Source organism: Eptatretus burgeri, chromosome 7 (assembly GCF_056783735.1).
Source record: "Eptatretus burgeri isolate ZD-2024b chromosome 7, Ebu_testis_v1, whole genome shotgun sequence".
Classification (NCBI taxonomy): Eukaryota; Metazoa; Chordata; class Myxini; order Myxiniformes; family Myxinidae; genus Eptatretus; species Eptatretus burgeri.
Window position 1 is genome coordinate 879,949 of NC_140967.1, and position 16,590 is coordinate 896,538.

General features: G+C 44.2%; 1 protein-coding gene across 2 annotated transcripts in view; it reads left to right on the forward strand.

The window, feature by feature from the left end:
- The window catches only part of EXOC5 (exocyst complex component 5), a 78,732-nt gene that overhangs the window by 23,712 nt on the left and 38,430 nt on the right, over positions 1–16,590 (forward strand). The window contains exons 7-9 of one of the 2 annotated variants that reach the window (XM_085887195.1): positions 9,718–9,845; positions 9,990–10,034; positions 14,952–15,092. In XM_085887195.1, coding sequence (XP_085743321.1) covers positions 9,718–9,845; positions 9,990–10,034; positions 14,952–15,092 — 314 coding nt within the window. The remainder of the gene's footprint in view (positions 1–9,717; positions 9,846–9,989; positions 10,035–14,951; positions 15,093–16,590) is intronic. The other variant, XM_085887196.1, reaches the window with a different exon arrangement.

Sequence of the window (16,590 nt, forward strand, 5' to 3'; positions counted from 1 at the left end):
TAACGGCAGGCCGGACCCGATTATGCAAAGTTTGAACTCAATTGATTGAAAAATGAAGGAGGGGATGCATTTTAAAGGTTTTCATTAAATCTAATATGGCCATCATATCATGTGACCTATGACATCATCCTTAGGTAAACATCAATTCAAGTGGCATCGATCTGTAATTCCAGCAGTGTGTGTGTGTGTGTGTGTGTGTGTGTGTGTGTGTGTGTGTGTGTGTGTGTGTGTGTGTGTGTGTGTGTGTGTGTGTGTGTGTGTGTGTGTGTGTGTGTGTGTGTGTGTGTGTGACTGCTGTTTCTCGACAACCACTGGTCCGATCTAATTGAAACTTGCCAGATATATTGCTGGGGACCTGAGGATGTGCCTTTTCAAGGTTTGATATTAATCGGACAAGTGCTTCCCAAGTTATGGCCATTTATTTACCAAACCAATGACAAGACACGTTGTTGCGTGGGCGTGGCCAATGGGGAAGGAAGCTCAGCTGCGTTCCCCATTACAGGTTACAACATATGGGCTTCCGGATAGTGATGACTTCGTGTATTCTAATAATTTCTCGATTTCTTAAGCGCATTTATAGATAAACACAATGCCCCAAGTTATGATCGTTTTCATATTAGACGGTGCATAAATTTCGGTAACATCAGAGTGCTGGTATGCTCCGAACCAGGAAGTAAATTTTTTTTCTCTTCTCATCTCTTTTTGTTTTTCCTTGCAACAACATTGCGAAAAGGTAAAATACGTTGGCGCTAATTGAATAATTGCCCATTAAAACCTAAATTGCGAATCATCGTAACTGTGATATGTGAACTTCCGCGCCACGCACGTACGGGCACGCGAGAGCGAAGAAACGGCCTGTGTGGTTGTTGTTTCTTGCTCGCGGTTGGAATATTTTATTTATTTATTTATTTTTTACGGGTACGTACGAGTACGACAAATGGTCCAAGTTTCAACTCGATCGATCGCAAAATGAAGGAGATGCATTTTAAAAGTTTTCCTGAAATCCAATATGGCTGCCATGTCACATGACATATGACATCATCCTTAGGTATACATCAAGTCAAGTGGTATTATATGTCGTAGTTCAATGATCTTCACTATTATTTAGAGGGGCCACTTTTGCCGATAAGACCGGTGTGAGAACCACCACACCGCCTGCAGGACTCCCATAATGGCTGCTCTAAGGCCCCATTTCCACATCCTACTCTTTGTAGTGGTTTCATGGCCTGCAAGCGTTATTGTTTGTATCCTGCAACCATATCCTGATGTCGTGATGTTACTTTTATGCTTCGCATTGGAGCACTCATTTGAAACCATTGGGTCAATTTGATAGCATTTATGGCGGATTATGATTGAGTGCTTTCACATTTGTGTATTGGGGGCACACTTTAGGCCACCAGTGGCTCGTAGGGAGTTGCATTGAATAACAGGGTCGTAGTTGGTCAAAGTTTCAAGTTCCTCCGATCAACGATGTGTCCTGTGGGTCACCACCTAATTTCATGGAATCATCTTTTTTATATATATATATATATATTATATATATTATTGCGAATTCGTGCCAGCCGGCGTGCGATCGGCCGCTCGACTCGAATGGCGGCCGCCTCGCCCACTGGAACAGACAATTCTGTCGTGACCCTCCGGGAACTATCGCCCGGAGCCAGTCACAGGTGGGCCTTTCGACCTCACCACAATCGTGCCAATCGGCCAAACCCGCGTAGGATAGGGTTGTTCGCCAAACTCGACCTGCCTAAGTACCCACGCGGATGGTAAACCTTGCGATCGTACCTCGCCGCAGGTCGACTCCGGACACGAACTGCTTAAGTGGTCCGTTCCGTGCTATCAGGATAACCGAGCGGTGTTATCGTCGGCCTCGACGGTTCCGATTAATTATCGGGCGTATTAAGCCCACTACGAACCCTTTACGTGAAGCAAGATGGATATTCAAACGAAGGAAAGGACGCAGCGAAACGGGGAACAATTCAACATAATGCACATTTATTACCCAGCCCACGAAAAGCACACATATACATATATAGTCAAACAGTCAGAATGCACATATATCAATTTAAAACAAAAACAACAATGCAGAGCTACGACCGAATACGCGAACACACGGCAACACTTATGCAGTTTTACTTCACAGACGGCGCCGACACACATATACTCAAAAGTAAAGGAAAGAAGCCACCCTCGTAGGCAAGGGGGCAGACGGGCCCGTAGGCCAATGTGTGCGCGGGACCTGAAGGAGCGGTCAGGTCTGCGAGACCGGGTGGGTCCTACCCGCTTCCTCTTGACGAGCCGCAAAGGTGGCTGCCCGGCGGTGCCCCGACTTCGTGCTCCTTCGCGGGTTTCGTTAACACCGCTTGGAGTGGGGTGGGAACGGGGCCCCCTTTTTGCACTATCTCAGCGCGGGGGAAAGGGGGAAATTGTTGATGCCCTGGGGGAGGAGAATGGTTGGCTGTCTTGGGTCCCACGACAAGCGATCCCACCGCGACCTCGTCGCCGACCGCCGTCTTCCCTGCCTCGGACCCGAGCTCCTTGGCTTCCTCCCACAATTCTCCTCAGCCGACTGCAGAAACCACCTTAACACCTTTGCCTCCCGACTCCACTCCACTCTCCAACCCGACTTGACTGCCAAAACTCTGTGCCACACTCCGCCGCTCTTCCAAACAGACTCTTCCCAATTCGCCTTGCGCTCGGCGCTTTATAGGCCGGCAGGAGAACCCACATGCAAATTTCCGGATCAGGATGAGCTCGGAAGTGGAGCCACGCTCGCCCATTGGACGGAGGAAAAGGGGCGTGAACCTCCCCTGATCCTAGAATTTGCATATTTCGATTTCACACTGTCGTGCCTGGAGGCGGGGCCAAGCCGCTCCGCGCTTGCTGATTGGACGGATCAGAAGTGGGTGTGTAGCATTCTTGATCCGAATTTTCCCTCGGAAAGGCCGCTGTTTACACTCGCGGCTCGTTGCGTATCGCTTGAATGAGCCCAAAACAGCCCGACGCTCAGGGTTCACAGGTGATGCGGGAATGGCCGTAGAAGGAGAGAGGTGAGGGTGGTGGAAGGTTTTTGGTGGTGGTTTGATGGTTATGGCGGTTGATTCAAAATAAAGATAGAACAGAAAAACGCCTAACTCAAAGCGTTGCAGCCCGAATGAATCACACAAATTCCCTCCAAACAACGGGTTTGGGGCTAGCTACACATGTACTTAGAATTATCTCACCTACGGTACCTGAATGGTGGTATGCGAATTTCCACAGCTGTAACAATATATATATATATATATATATATATATATATATATATATATATATATTTATATATATATATATATATATATATATATATATATATATAATGAAGCAAGTGAATGTGATTATACATGTATGTATGTATGTGGGTGTATAGTTGCTCTTCACTCATTGGTTGGACAGCTGACCTGACATCACACACAATTGTAATCTGAAATACTTAAAGTGCCTTGAGGGCCCAAAATACCACTCCCCACCCCGAAGACCCCAAAATGCCCCAAAGACCAAAAAGACCCCAAAGATCCACAAGACAAAAGACACCAAGCACCAAAAAGACCCAAAGGGTGTTTTGAATTATGAGCAGGAGGTATGTTTTTGCTTCATGTTTCTTTTGCCGACATAGGAACCAAAACACCCAAAAGACCCCGAGTACCGAAAAAACCCCAATGACCCTGAATAACTAAAATACCCAAAGGACCTAGAGCACCCTTAGGACGCAAAAGACTCCGTGGACCCAAAAGCCCCCAAGGACCCAAAAGAGGATCTCAGCTGCCTCAAATACCAAGTACTCAATCCCCCTTCTAACCACAAGTACTCGATCCCCCTTCCAACCACAAGTACTCGATCCCCCTTCCAACCACACGTACTCGATCCCCCTTCCAACCCCAAGTTCACCTCCCCCATTCCCAACATCTCAATCTCTCTCTTCCATTTCCATGCACCCTCACCCCCCCCATCCCAACTCACTGTGCTCTCCTCCCAATTTCTTCCTGTTTTTGACAATGTTCCTTAAATATACACAGGGAACTTTGGCGCATGAGAAGGCCATTCGGTTTATCATGCTTGCGTTGTTCCTGTTCCCATTTGTTAAGAACAATGTTAAAAGTAAATAAAGACAGAGCGTCAAATTCACAATTACTTCCCCCTTTCTTCCCTTATCCTTACTATAATTCACGGACCGGTGTTTGTGTGTTTGTTTGTCACTCAACTTCTACAGTTGTTGGCTGATTCCATCCAGGCTTGCTAAATAGGATCAACATGACCACAATTAGTGCAAAGAGGTGTTTTTATCTTTGCCGGTGATCTTGGAGGGAAGCGGGGTGGGGGGGGGTAGGGGAAGGGACGCAAATTCTCTGTAAATGTATATCGTGTAGCGCTGCCTACAGGACGGTGGGGGAGGATATAACAAGTCTTCACCATTTATGGCACAGTGTTCCTGTCCCCATGTTTTCCAGTGTTGTGAGGTGTTTTGAATTATAAGCAGGAGGTATGTTTTTGCCTCATGCACGTAACTTCATGTTTCTTTTGCCGACACAGTACTGTCAGTTGCCGATGTCCATCCATCTATTGGGACCATGCTCTGCACAGAGCGCTGGTGCTTCCTAAGCAGTCTCCTGGGCTATTGGGCACAATCCTGGACAGTTTGCCACTCCGAGGCAGGATACTCGAATGGCTCGATCATCCTAGCAAGCTGGTACTTGTTTTGTCGACCTCGGAAGGATGAAAGGCTGAGTCAACCCCACCTGGTATTAATTCAACAGCCAAGCAGGATTTGAACTCGGGATCCTAGGATCCCAAGCCCACCACCTTAACCATTATGTTAACACCAGGCAAAATTGCTTATATACACCACCCAAATAAAGGTGTGCGTCAAAAGAACATGTTGCATACTTTGAACATCACCACCCATAGGACGGGTACTCCGGTGGTAGTAGTAATAATAATCCAAACGATTTGAAAAGGGTACCTCTCGGTCCCCTAATAATCACTCCAACTCTGAGCAGTCATGTTGGTTTCCAAGTGCTCCGAATCTGCCACCCACATGGAGCCCAATTCGTATGTTTTCTGGGAAAATGGAGCCCAAGTCCATTGTTGGCAGTAGTGAATACATAAAGCATCCTTTGACAATCCATACATTGCAGCAAAACTTTGTCAGAGTGATATTAACTTGGAGTGTTCAGTGATATTAACCACTTTGATAAAAGTCCATTTTTGGAGTCTATTTTACCTCATGGGATGGTCATTTATAGTCATATAATTGTGAAATATTAAACCTCCATCATCAGTCAACATATCACAGTAAAGCCTGAGTCATAGGGGCATTCCAAGATGTTTTACGATTTGGTGAGGGTTGAACTTTTGGGCCATTTTAACTCAGAAACCATGGCCGTGCTCATGTGACCATTTTAATGAGACCAACTTGCAGAGTTTTTAGAACAGAAGGTGCAGTCTCACACTTCAATACTGCCTTGGGGTGCTAAAGCTGTCTGCCAAATTTCATGGTGATCAGTTTAGTAGTTCCAGAGAATATTGTTTCATGTTTGAGACAGAATCCAAGATGGCCACCAACCAACCAATACAGAACACAATTCAAAAAACAAAATCTGTTAAGATCGAGTTACAATGCTGTGCTATAAACATGCACAAATTGGCATAGCCAGCTGTAACTTAAAAAAATATATATTTGTTTCGCAAAACTTGGTGGAGCTGGAGTAATAAACTTGAGCGAAGTCAATGGCGTCCTATCGCAAATCCCCACGCTTCCGACCTCAATTTGCAATTTGAAAGATGGCAAAAAGTTCAACTATGAAATTTTTTTTTTGAATTGAAGATGGCATTTTTTGAATGGTTTTTGAATGAATATGAATCAAATTTTGAGTGCAATAATTTTTTCCGTTTAGACCCCTGTGACCCGAAGTCCCCACCCCCTTGGACATGAAACTCAAGGAAGTTAGACACTGATGGAGGCCATTCAGCCCTTCATACCTGCGCTACATCAACACCACACCAATTTATCAACACGAGATCAAAATAAGAAAATGAAAAATGTCCCCCCCCCCACTTCCTCCTGCCCCAGGAGACAGGGCATGGGCTTGGGTAAATCGCACAACACCCCTTGACGAGACCCCCAACAACAGCACTCCGTACACATGCACCCAATCACCCATCAATGCTCAAACTACCTAAAAGTGCTGCCAACATCCCGATACCCCTCCATCTCCATAACTTCCAGGTACCCAGCTAATGAACTGGGGTTCAAATCAAAAAATATCACGACATATTTCATGTGTCCCTCAATGCTGATTGCATCTGCAAAGTTTCATTTTAAAATGTGTCTGTAATTGCGTGTTTTGGGCATTTGACCTTTTGACCCCACCCTAGGGTGCATGGCCAAAAATAATACTGCTCTCGCACCTTCTTGCCACGTGGCTATGATAACGACCAAGTTTGGTGAATTTCTGCCCAACCGCTTTAGGAGATAGTGTGACGGACGGACACATGCACACACAGACAGATGGAGCCGATTATAATATCCCCATTTTTTTCAAAAAGCGTGGGGATGATAATCGTAACAAAAACAATAGGCTTCCTACCTGTTAGCTTAAAAGCCAGACAATAATACGAGTTTCCTTTCAAGGAACTTTGATGCAGGGTGACGCTATTAAGCCCATCAAGGCTGCACAATGGTTGCCAACTGATGGTGGTTTATCCATGCTGTATCCTTTTATAAATCCTGAGTGTGAAGCAACGAAGCGGCATGTACCATTTTTAGCTCGCCTATTCGAAGAACAGAGAGCTATAGTGATACCCCCGGCGTGAGCGTCAGCGTCAGCGTGAGCGTGAAAATGTTAAAGTTTTTGGTGCAAGTTATTTTTTCCTTTCTAATGTTTTTATCTCCCACACTATTTTTTACACGCCCGATATATATATATATATATATATATATATATATATATATATATATATATATATATATATATATATATATATATATATATATATATATATATATATATATATATATATATATAGATAGTGGCGTATTATGTGATACCGGTCGTCCGTTCCTGTCCGCACTCTAACTCCCAAAGTTTTCAACTTTCACGTTTCATATTTGGTACATAGGTACAGACTGTGGAGACCGTGTGTCCTGACATACGTTCGTAATCTAAAGTGGTTTCCATGGCAACCAGGATGCTGTTTTCCATGTAGTAGCACAATTATGGATATACCTTCTTGTCCGGGTGTATATTGTGCTCACTTGCGCTCTTGTTACTGATTACAATATACAAATATATATATATTGCTTTAAAATTATTTGGATCAGACTTCACTGCAATGCTTTATAAAAAATATATTAATTATTAGACTAGTCTTTTAAAAACGATAAATGTATAAGCAGGCGAGCATTGGGTGGCTTTGACACCAACTCTGGTTTAAGTACTTGGTATGACTCAGCCGTGGTTTAAACCTCTGACCTCCCAGACTCGGCGGATGCTCGAACTTCACTTCCACTATGTGGTAAATGAGGTTGCCTAATGGAAACACACGACGTTGCCTCTTGGAGATAAGGGGTTGCAACCTATAGTTACCGACAAAGGTGAAATTCACACAGACTGCATCCTCCAGCGACACACACACCTTATTCATGCTTTGACATCATCTGAAAATGTCACAAGCATATACAAGGAAACTTCACAAGTGTCTGTACCTGTACCTGTTTTTCAAATGTTTATCTTTTGCACACCTTTGTAATTGACACACATGTATCATGGCTTTAATCTAGTTACCCTCGCCAAAGGAGAGGGTATTGTGTTTGCGTCCATTTTTCTGTCTGTCTGTCCGCACAGAACTTTCATGGTTTTCTCCACAACCGCTTGTCAGATTGAGACAAAATTTTCACCATTGGTGCGAATACTCATGTAGAATGTTATAATGATAATTATGACGTCATAGGTCACACGGTGTGGCAGCCATATTGGAAAAAATGGGTAACTTCCCATTTTTGAAAAAAAAACAAAAAAAAAAACATTGGGAAAACATATTGGACCTCTATCTCTGAAACCACACCAAGGAAAAAAAATGAAACTTGGCACATGGCAAGTACTCCTCATCGGGAATAAGTTTGATATTTTATGACGTCATGGGTGCCTTTGTTATGCCATTGCATATGTAGAACACCACATCCGATCAGTATGAATTTTTTGAGGGTCATCCAGGGATAAAATGGTCCACAGGAAAAAGAAAAAAATCATGATGTCATCAGTCACGTAATTCGGTAGCCATATTGTATCGAAAAAAAAAAAAAAACAACTTCAAAAACCATCTTTTCTGAAGTGGCTGAACAAATCGAGGTGAAACTTTACACGTTTGACCACCTATTCATGGGAAACAAAAGGTTCACACATATAATATCATAGGTCACATAGTTGGCAACCATGTTGGATTTACCCTAAAAGCTATAAAAATGCACCACTCAAAAGAAGTCTTGATGAGGGTTTTCAATCTCTGATTGCTCTTTTTCTCATTGTAGATAGATGTGATAAATGCCTCCAGATGCTAGTTTATTGTATCAACAAATATTATGGGACTTGCTGAGGACGTTGATTATCCATTTCTCGTGGATCATAAATACGAGTCAAAGGTTTTACTTATGCAGTTGTCGGAGGCATTATGTTTTCGGGTTGTCCGTCCATGATAATTTTCTCTGATTCGTTAGGTGGCTTCGGTATGACGTTATAATTGCATACGTTGAACGCTTTATACAATCTGTTCGAAAATTTTGAAGATCATCTCGTGATAAATTGTATGGGGGGGGGGGGAGCAGCTTGGCAGATCGTGGGTAAACTTCACCCACATGCTTCCCAAGCCTTGGGAATACCAGGGTGTTCATGAATAATTAATAGGTCACATGGTTTGGCAGCCATGTTGGATTGAAGGAACATCTTTAAAAATATTGTTTCTCTTGAACCACTTCATCACTTGACGTGAAACGTCACAATTATGATCCAGTAGTCATGGGGAATACATGTTTAAATTTCAACCTGATTGGACGTATGATCTGGCAGCCAGAATTATATAATATTTTGAATCTGGGTTCAGGGATTTCAGCAAACTTGGTATAAGTTTGAATGATGATGTAATAATGTGGACGGAGGCATATCTGTTGACATTGCAATGTTGAAGAGTGCCCTTCTCGTCTGTTTTGACACATGTTGAACTTTGCTTGCTGTTGTACGCGATTGGTAATGGTCGAGCATCCCATTAACGTGATCATAGCATGCTGCTGGTACTGGCAGGATGGCTTAGATCGTACATGGAGCTTCGCACACTCGCCTCTCAGCTGTATAGGTTGTGTTTGAATCCCGACCCAGCTATAAACTGTCATCCCAGTGTTTCACAGGCAGGGTGATTCATCAATGTGTGCCGTCCCTTGGATAGACATTAAACGGGGGTCCCATCCGCCAGCATAGTTGGTGGATATGAAAGATCCCATGGTGCCATTCGCGAAGAGGAGGCGAGCTATTGCCGGCACCCTGACCAAATTACAAATTCCTGTCCTAACCTATAAGGGGCACTGCATCAGCAGCAGAGTAATAGTAGAGAACCTCATTAACTTGATCCAAGCATGCTGTTGTAATTGATTGGTAAGAGTAAAGCACCTCGTTAACTTGATCAGAGCAGGCTGTTTTACCCTGGCAGGTAAGTACCACGACATGGAGCACCAGCTCATTAAGGAGTTCACGTCGGCGCAGAAGCGTGGGGATATTGCTCGCATGCGAGAGATGGCGGCCGTCATGCTGCATTTCAAGGTAATCAAGTGTAACTGTCAGTGAACCTGTCTGTGTTCAAGTCCGACGGTGGAATCGTGTCCCTCAATGAACGGGATTAAAAAAAAAAAAGAACGTATACTGAATCTTCAATTTCATGACTCGGTCTTATCTTGTGTACCACAGGGTTATTCCCATTGTGTGGATGTGTACATCGAGCAGTGCCAGGAGGTGAGCTGTGTGCAGATCTGGGCACATGCCATGGCTTTAGCCAACACTTGATGGTGGGACAATGTACTGAATGCGGGGCTTTGTCCTGTCCAACATAGATGTCTGAAATGGACGAGCCGCATAGTTTTAAATTTGAGTTATAGCTGTACCATTTAACCTGGTAATTGTGGACTTTCTGATGAGTGCTGTAGACAAACTAAGTTTAGTTTACCAAACTTGATCATTTATTTTAAGGGCCATTGATGACTTCTGCATGGGTTGGGTGAGGGATGGGGGCATTTATTACTTGTGCACAGAAAAGAAAAAGAAGCGAGGATGCTTGAACATTAGGGGAGGGAAAGGAGTGGGGAGGAAATTGCAAGAAGTTCGGGGGGAGAGAGAGAGGGAAGAAGGATTGATTAGTCTGTTAACTCACAAGGTGAGGAAAGCATGTGATAGACTGCGCACTGTAATCACCAGTATTGTAATCACCGCTGTGAGAGGTCAGGCAACTTGAGGTGAGGAAAGCATGTGATTTTCCGCATCACCTTGGTGGACCGTTGTTTGGTGACTCGGATAGACGTGATAACAATAGACATGAATACCGACGCTTGGAAAAATGGTCACACCCAATTGGTCAGTGCCACAACCTGAATATTGCTACAGCCATACAACCTCTTTATTATCGTCATTTCGTTCATTTTCAAGGTTATAATGTATTGTTTGCATGCAATGGACATATTTTATTGCTTGTGTATAATCAGGTGCAGATTGGAGAGTCTTGTCCCACCCCATTACCCTCATTTTTACAATTAATCATCATTTGACATCAGCACAAGGCTGTGGTCGCCTCTTCAAATTATACACCACCAGAACCACTGCCACTGCTTTCAACACAATCCGTCTTTCCAGCGCTGCCACTTTGAGTTCAGTGATATTGCACCCTGGCCACTCTCGGATGTTGTCAACCCAATGCCTCTTTGGTCGACCTACCGAACGACGACATCCCTCCGGAAAACCATCCACAACAGCTGCTGCCTGTCCACCATACCGAATCACATGGTCCAGCTATGCTGCCTTGCATTCCATCACATAGGTACTGCTGAAGCACTATCGGTCACTGATCATATCTATTAGATTCTCATTTGCAACACGGTCATGCCACTTGATGTTCAGTAGGTGTTGCCAGATGGTTTGGCTGAAGCAGTCTAGTCGCCTGATGTCGGTTGCCTTCAACAACAAGGCGGAGGCACTTTACAGTACTCATGACATGATTAGTGCCTGAGCAAGCTGTGCCTCTGTTTCTAGACTGACACGGGTGGAACGCGGGTATTTACATCGCCGAAGGGTCGATTTTCCCATATCTATCTGCATTCGTCCCTCCTTGCTGCCATCTTGAGTGTGGTTGATCAACACGCCCAGGTACTTGAAAGATGTGACATGGGATATTGGTATCAAGCGGTATGTGATGGTGTTGTCAACCATTGTTGGCTGGACATCCATGTATTCCATCTAGCCAGGATGGATGACGAGCCCATCCCCATCTGATATGTTGCCCAGGGGAGCAAGCGTCTCTTCTGTTCTGTGTCGGCTCTGTATAGTGCCATCATTCCTAGGTCATCGGCGTATATGATCTCCTTTGTGGAGCTACCACTTACATTTGGTGCCCTTAGGTGTGATGTGCGTTCATACCACTCCTACATGAGACATTCCATGTGGAGACTGCAGAGTATAGGGGACAATGGACAGTCTTCTCTTACTCCGCCTGGCGTCTCAAACTCGTCTGTCATCCGGCCTTTCCATCGGAGCTGACCATTTGAGTTGATGTGGAGATCCTCAATCAGTCGCATCACATCCTCTTCTTTACCAAAATCCCGCAGTTTCGTAAACAGTAGTGTGTGGTTGAGAGTCAAATGCCTTCTTTTAGTCAACATAGATCAGGTGGAGAGGACATTTGCCTGTTTCGTAAGCTTCAGCCACACCTTTCAGAAGGTAGATCCCATCAGTTATGCCGTTCTCGTGTGTAGTCACATTAGGTGTCTCTCATTTCGTTACTGGCTGTTCTTTCTCGTCTGCATTGACACACGTAGAATTATGTCACTTGCATGACTGATTAGTGCAAGTGTTCTGTAATTGTTGCATAGACATCTCATTGTTTTGCTGCAAAGAAAGATACACTGACTTGGTCATTGACGCTGCCTCTTTCCGGTGTTAGATATTTCACACTGCCTTGTGGGGGGCTTTGAATACTTCTGGGTCCTGTGCCGCAGCTTCAAGAGCTTCCGATGTGACTTTATCCACTCTGGTACTTATGGGTTTTTTTTAGTGCCTGAATGGCTTTCTTGGTTTCTTCTGGTGTGGGTGGATTTCGGTCAACATGAGTTGTTTGCTGGGGTGGACATGACCGGTTGGACTCGAATGGCTCCTCAGCATGTTGATACCAACGCTGTATTTCTTCTTCGACTGACTCCAAGATCAAGCCATTTGCATCTTTGATATTCACCACAGGGCCACAGGATTTCTGAAGAAGAGCATCATCCGTTTTGAACAGAGTCCTGGAGTCGTGATCCCGGTATGCTTGGTTCATTGTGCTCATATTTGCCACCAACCATTCGTCAAGATCCTTCTGACATGCGTATTTGACCTCATTCCTCAGACCTGTGAATTCTGGAGTGCCTACAGCCTACCTCTTATGGTCAATTGGTTGAAGCGTTGTTACAGATTAATACATATGGCCGTTTCCTCTGAGACGTTTGTGTGCCACAGGTCTCAAGAGGTACATCGTGTATGCCACGTGTGATGACTTCGAGTCACCTTGTGAAACACGGGATCAAACCAGCCAACAAACGTCTTCAGACATTCGTTCCGATTTTAGGGCTCAACATTTGGACATTTAGATCACAGTCCATATAGAGCAGCAGGATGATGGAACTTCCACTTCAGGTTGCAAATTACTAACCGATGGTCAGTGTCACAGCAAGCGCTGTAGTAAGGACAATCAGTCAGGTGATTCCTTGCTTCTGGGCCGGATATAATGTAGTCGTGGCATTTCTTGCATTTCATGCCCTGCTGATCCAAGTTATTTAATGAGAAGATCGTTTGGGAAACCAGGAGTGCATGGCAGTGAGGTTGTTACCCATGCAAAATTCATCTAGTCTCTCTCCTCTTGGATTCTTGTCACCAAAACTATGAGATCCCATGACTAGAGGATCGCATTGGTTTCCAAGTTTTGCATTGAAGTCACCTGCCGCTACAAGTGTGTCAATTCTTTTTATTGGGATTGATCGCGTCTTGCAGCTGCTCGTAGAAATCATCAGCAATGTCATCCGCTGCATCAATAATGTCATCCGCTGCAGTTGATGTTTATGCATAGACAGAGACAAATAGAAGGGTACCTTTCCTCAACCGAAAACGAGTAGCCATAATTTGATCTGAGATGTAGTCGGAGCAAGGCAGCTGTTTTTTTGCCGGTGTGGACATCAGTATACCAACACCTGTGTCGTGTCGTGGGTTTCACCACCTGACGTCACAATGTGACCATTGCATGATTCCTTATGGGCGATGTGAGTTTCACTAAGAGCAATGACGTCATAATGGTAGTTTTTCAACGTGGCCATCAGATGTTCAGGTGCGAGATCATAATCGTGGAGTATGGTAGTACTCCATATAGAGGAATGAGGGATAAAAGGGATAAAATAGGGATAGAGGGATAAAAAAATGGCCGCCCATTCAAATGTGTACACAATATGTTCATAAAATCCTATAAAGTGAAGTCATGAGCATTTAAAAGCCATACCTTTTATTCTTGAGCGTTTTCTCAACTACCAAGACTATAAAAGACGCCAGAACACATCGCTAAAGTACCACAATGAGAGATTGCTGAAACACCAATTTGTGCTTCTTCTTCTTGTGGTTCTTCCCTTCTCAAAACAAGACATTGCGATGGTAAACCATCAGAGGATTGTTTTGTCATATTGTGGCATCGAAATGTGGTGTCATTCTTCATTCTTCTTCTTCTTTTTCCATCACAATCCCACAACAAAAGTAAAATGTTAAAAAATGTCATGATGATATTCCATAAGAGAATTGTAGTGTCATATTGTGGTATCGTAATGTGGTGTCATTCCTACCATGTTTAGTTTTATTTATTTATTTATTTTTTTTTGAGATTTAATCCCTCTTAATTTTATTTTTATGTTTCTTGTTTTTTACTCCTTAAAATTAAGCATGGTTACGTTCCAGCATCCTAAGTAAAGGTTCGCACGCTTCTTTGTTCACGCATCTTCAACCACACACTGTCCAATGTAGGCTTTAAGTGTGAGACATCATTATATTGCAAATAAGTGAAAGGATTATTACTTTTTATCTCCAGGAGGTTCAATCCCATCTGGCGCGCTTCAGGGTTCCACGTTCAAAAGGGTATCAGTGTGGTTCTCTATGTTGTAATTCGTTTGGAGGTTTTGGTGAGCGGTTTCCGCTGACGTGTCACCACTCCACCAGCGTAGTGAGTTGACCATTAACAAAGCTAGGTTGCTTTCGCCCCTTTTGTGGATGTTGTTTTTAGTTCCACAAGGGTTACTCACAAACCCACCCATTGAGGAAACCCCGATTGGGGGGGGGGGTGACTCAGTTATCCCACTGAGTACCGGGCTGGCTGGAGAGGTATAGGGAGCCAATCTCCTCACTCAGGTCATGATGGTTTGGAATAAGCAAACCATCATAACAAGCCTCTACCCCATTTTTTTGGTGTATTCACAATTCATTATCGCTTTTTTTTCTCTCAATTTTGGAAATTGGGTAAAGGATGTGTTTGTTGTCCATTTTAATGGAGGATTCACTGCTGGCATATCCAGGCGTTTCCTCCCGATTTGTAAATTGATATTTGTCAACGCACGCGTTTGTGTTTGTGAATAGGCCTGTGGTCCATTGCTGTTACAGGGAAAATTTCTGTTCGGAGACCCGTTTGAGGAAGCTGTTCTGCTTTGCCAGCATGTGAGCCGCCAAGTTGGGGAGGTGTTCATGTCTCCTGAGAACGTGATGGCTCGTCTTGTCCAGAGTATCTACGAAACAAAGCTCAAGGTTTGCTTTTGCTCTTGAAAAAGGGGTTTTTCACTCTAATTTTTTTTTGATGTCTTTCAACTGTAATTGCCATTTTGTAATCTCATTGTGTTGGTCAGATGGAGAAAAAATATTCTGTTAACAAATCTATCTATCTTCTAGTAAATAGAGCTTGTGTGGCTGTAGCTATGTTTCCAATATTCACTCGTCAAATGATCGTGGCACTAACCAATTTGGTGTGCCCATTTTTCCCTTCACTTGTCGATTGGTTGCAGCACTGACAAATTGGGTGTGATCGTCGTTTCCCATCCCATCGTCGTTATTTGTTTCTATTGTTATTGTATCTGTCTGTTTCAGCAAACATTGTTCCATTTAGGTGGTGTGGCAAATCCCATGCTTTCCTAACCTTGTGTTTCCTCACCTCTCATAGCAGTTACAATATTGGTGATTATGGTGCGGCATCTTTATCAAACGATTTCCTCGCCTCATGACTCATCCTGATGATTACGACATTGATCCCGGTGTTATCCTTGACAATTTTACGTTTCTCTGACTCCCCTGGACACTAAGTGGCCATCTGTGTTGGGTTTGGCTGATTCGGGTACTCTCGCCCAGAGGGTGTGTGTGCCCGTTGGCATCATTAATAACCCTGGTCTTGGATTTGTGGTTAGGGTGGCTGGCTTGGGATCCTAAGGTCCTTAGTTTGAGCCACGTTGGCTGCTGAATTAATAACAGGTAGGCTTGACTCGGCCTGTCATCCTTCCGAGGTTGGTGAAATGAGTACCTGTGTACTCGTAGAGGGCCACAGCATCAGCAGCACAACCGCACTTCCAAGAAATGCTCGTTACCCAGCAGCCAAGCTTCCATACGCAAGAACAGAACAGCATCATTAATTGGATTGCTGATTTTTGAAAATTCAGATTGCTTTCGAATCAGTAATTTGTTTCGAAATAAAATACTTGTTTTAGGACATCTTGCAGTTGAAACGTTGATGTGAATTGCTGGGTTCAGTGCCAAATCGGACCGAGAGCAAGTGCAATTGCGAAATTTTGTAACATATTGTTGAAGTCATCAGGTTTGTCCAGTTGCCTGGCTTGAATCCCGGCGAACTGGGTTTGGTCAAAGCGATCGCGGCAGCTGACCGATTTGGTTGTTCCGATCACGTGTCTATCCACCACAATACCTTGCGGAGTGGAACCACCGAGCCAGTAGACACATCTCATATCGAAATTAAATTGCCTCCCACTTATTCTAATGCATTCAATTTGGGAGATAACTACCCTATCAGGTCAGGTATGGGAGCTTGCGCCAGAACAGCGCGTCGCTGCGTCCACTTTCCGCCGGTACTCCAGGGGCCTCCGTCTGGCCATCCCCCAGGCAGATGCCAGGCCCATCCCCATCTGCTTGAGATGATGGTCAACCTGCTGCAACCATGAGGCACGTGGTCGGCCCACTGGCCTCCTCCACTCATGAGACTCCCTCGCTGAGAGAATCTGGTGAGCAGGATCAGCGTTAGGAA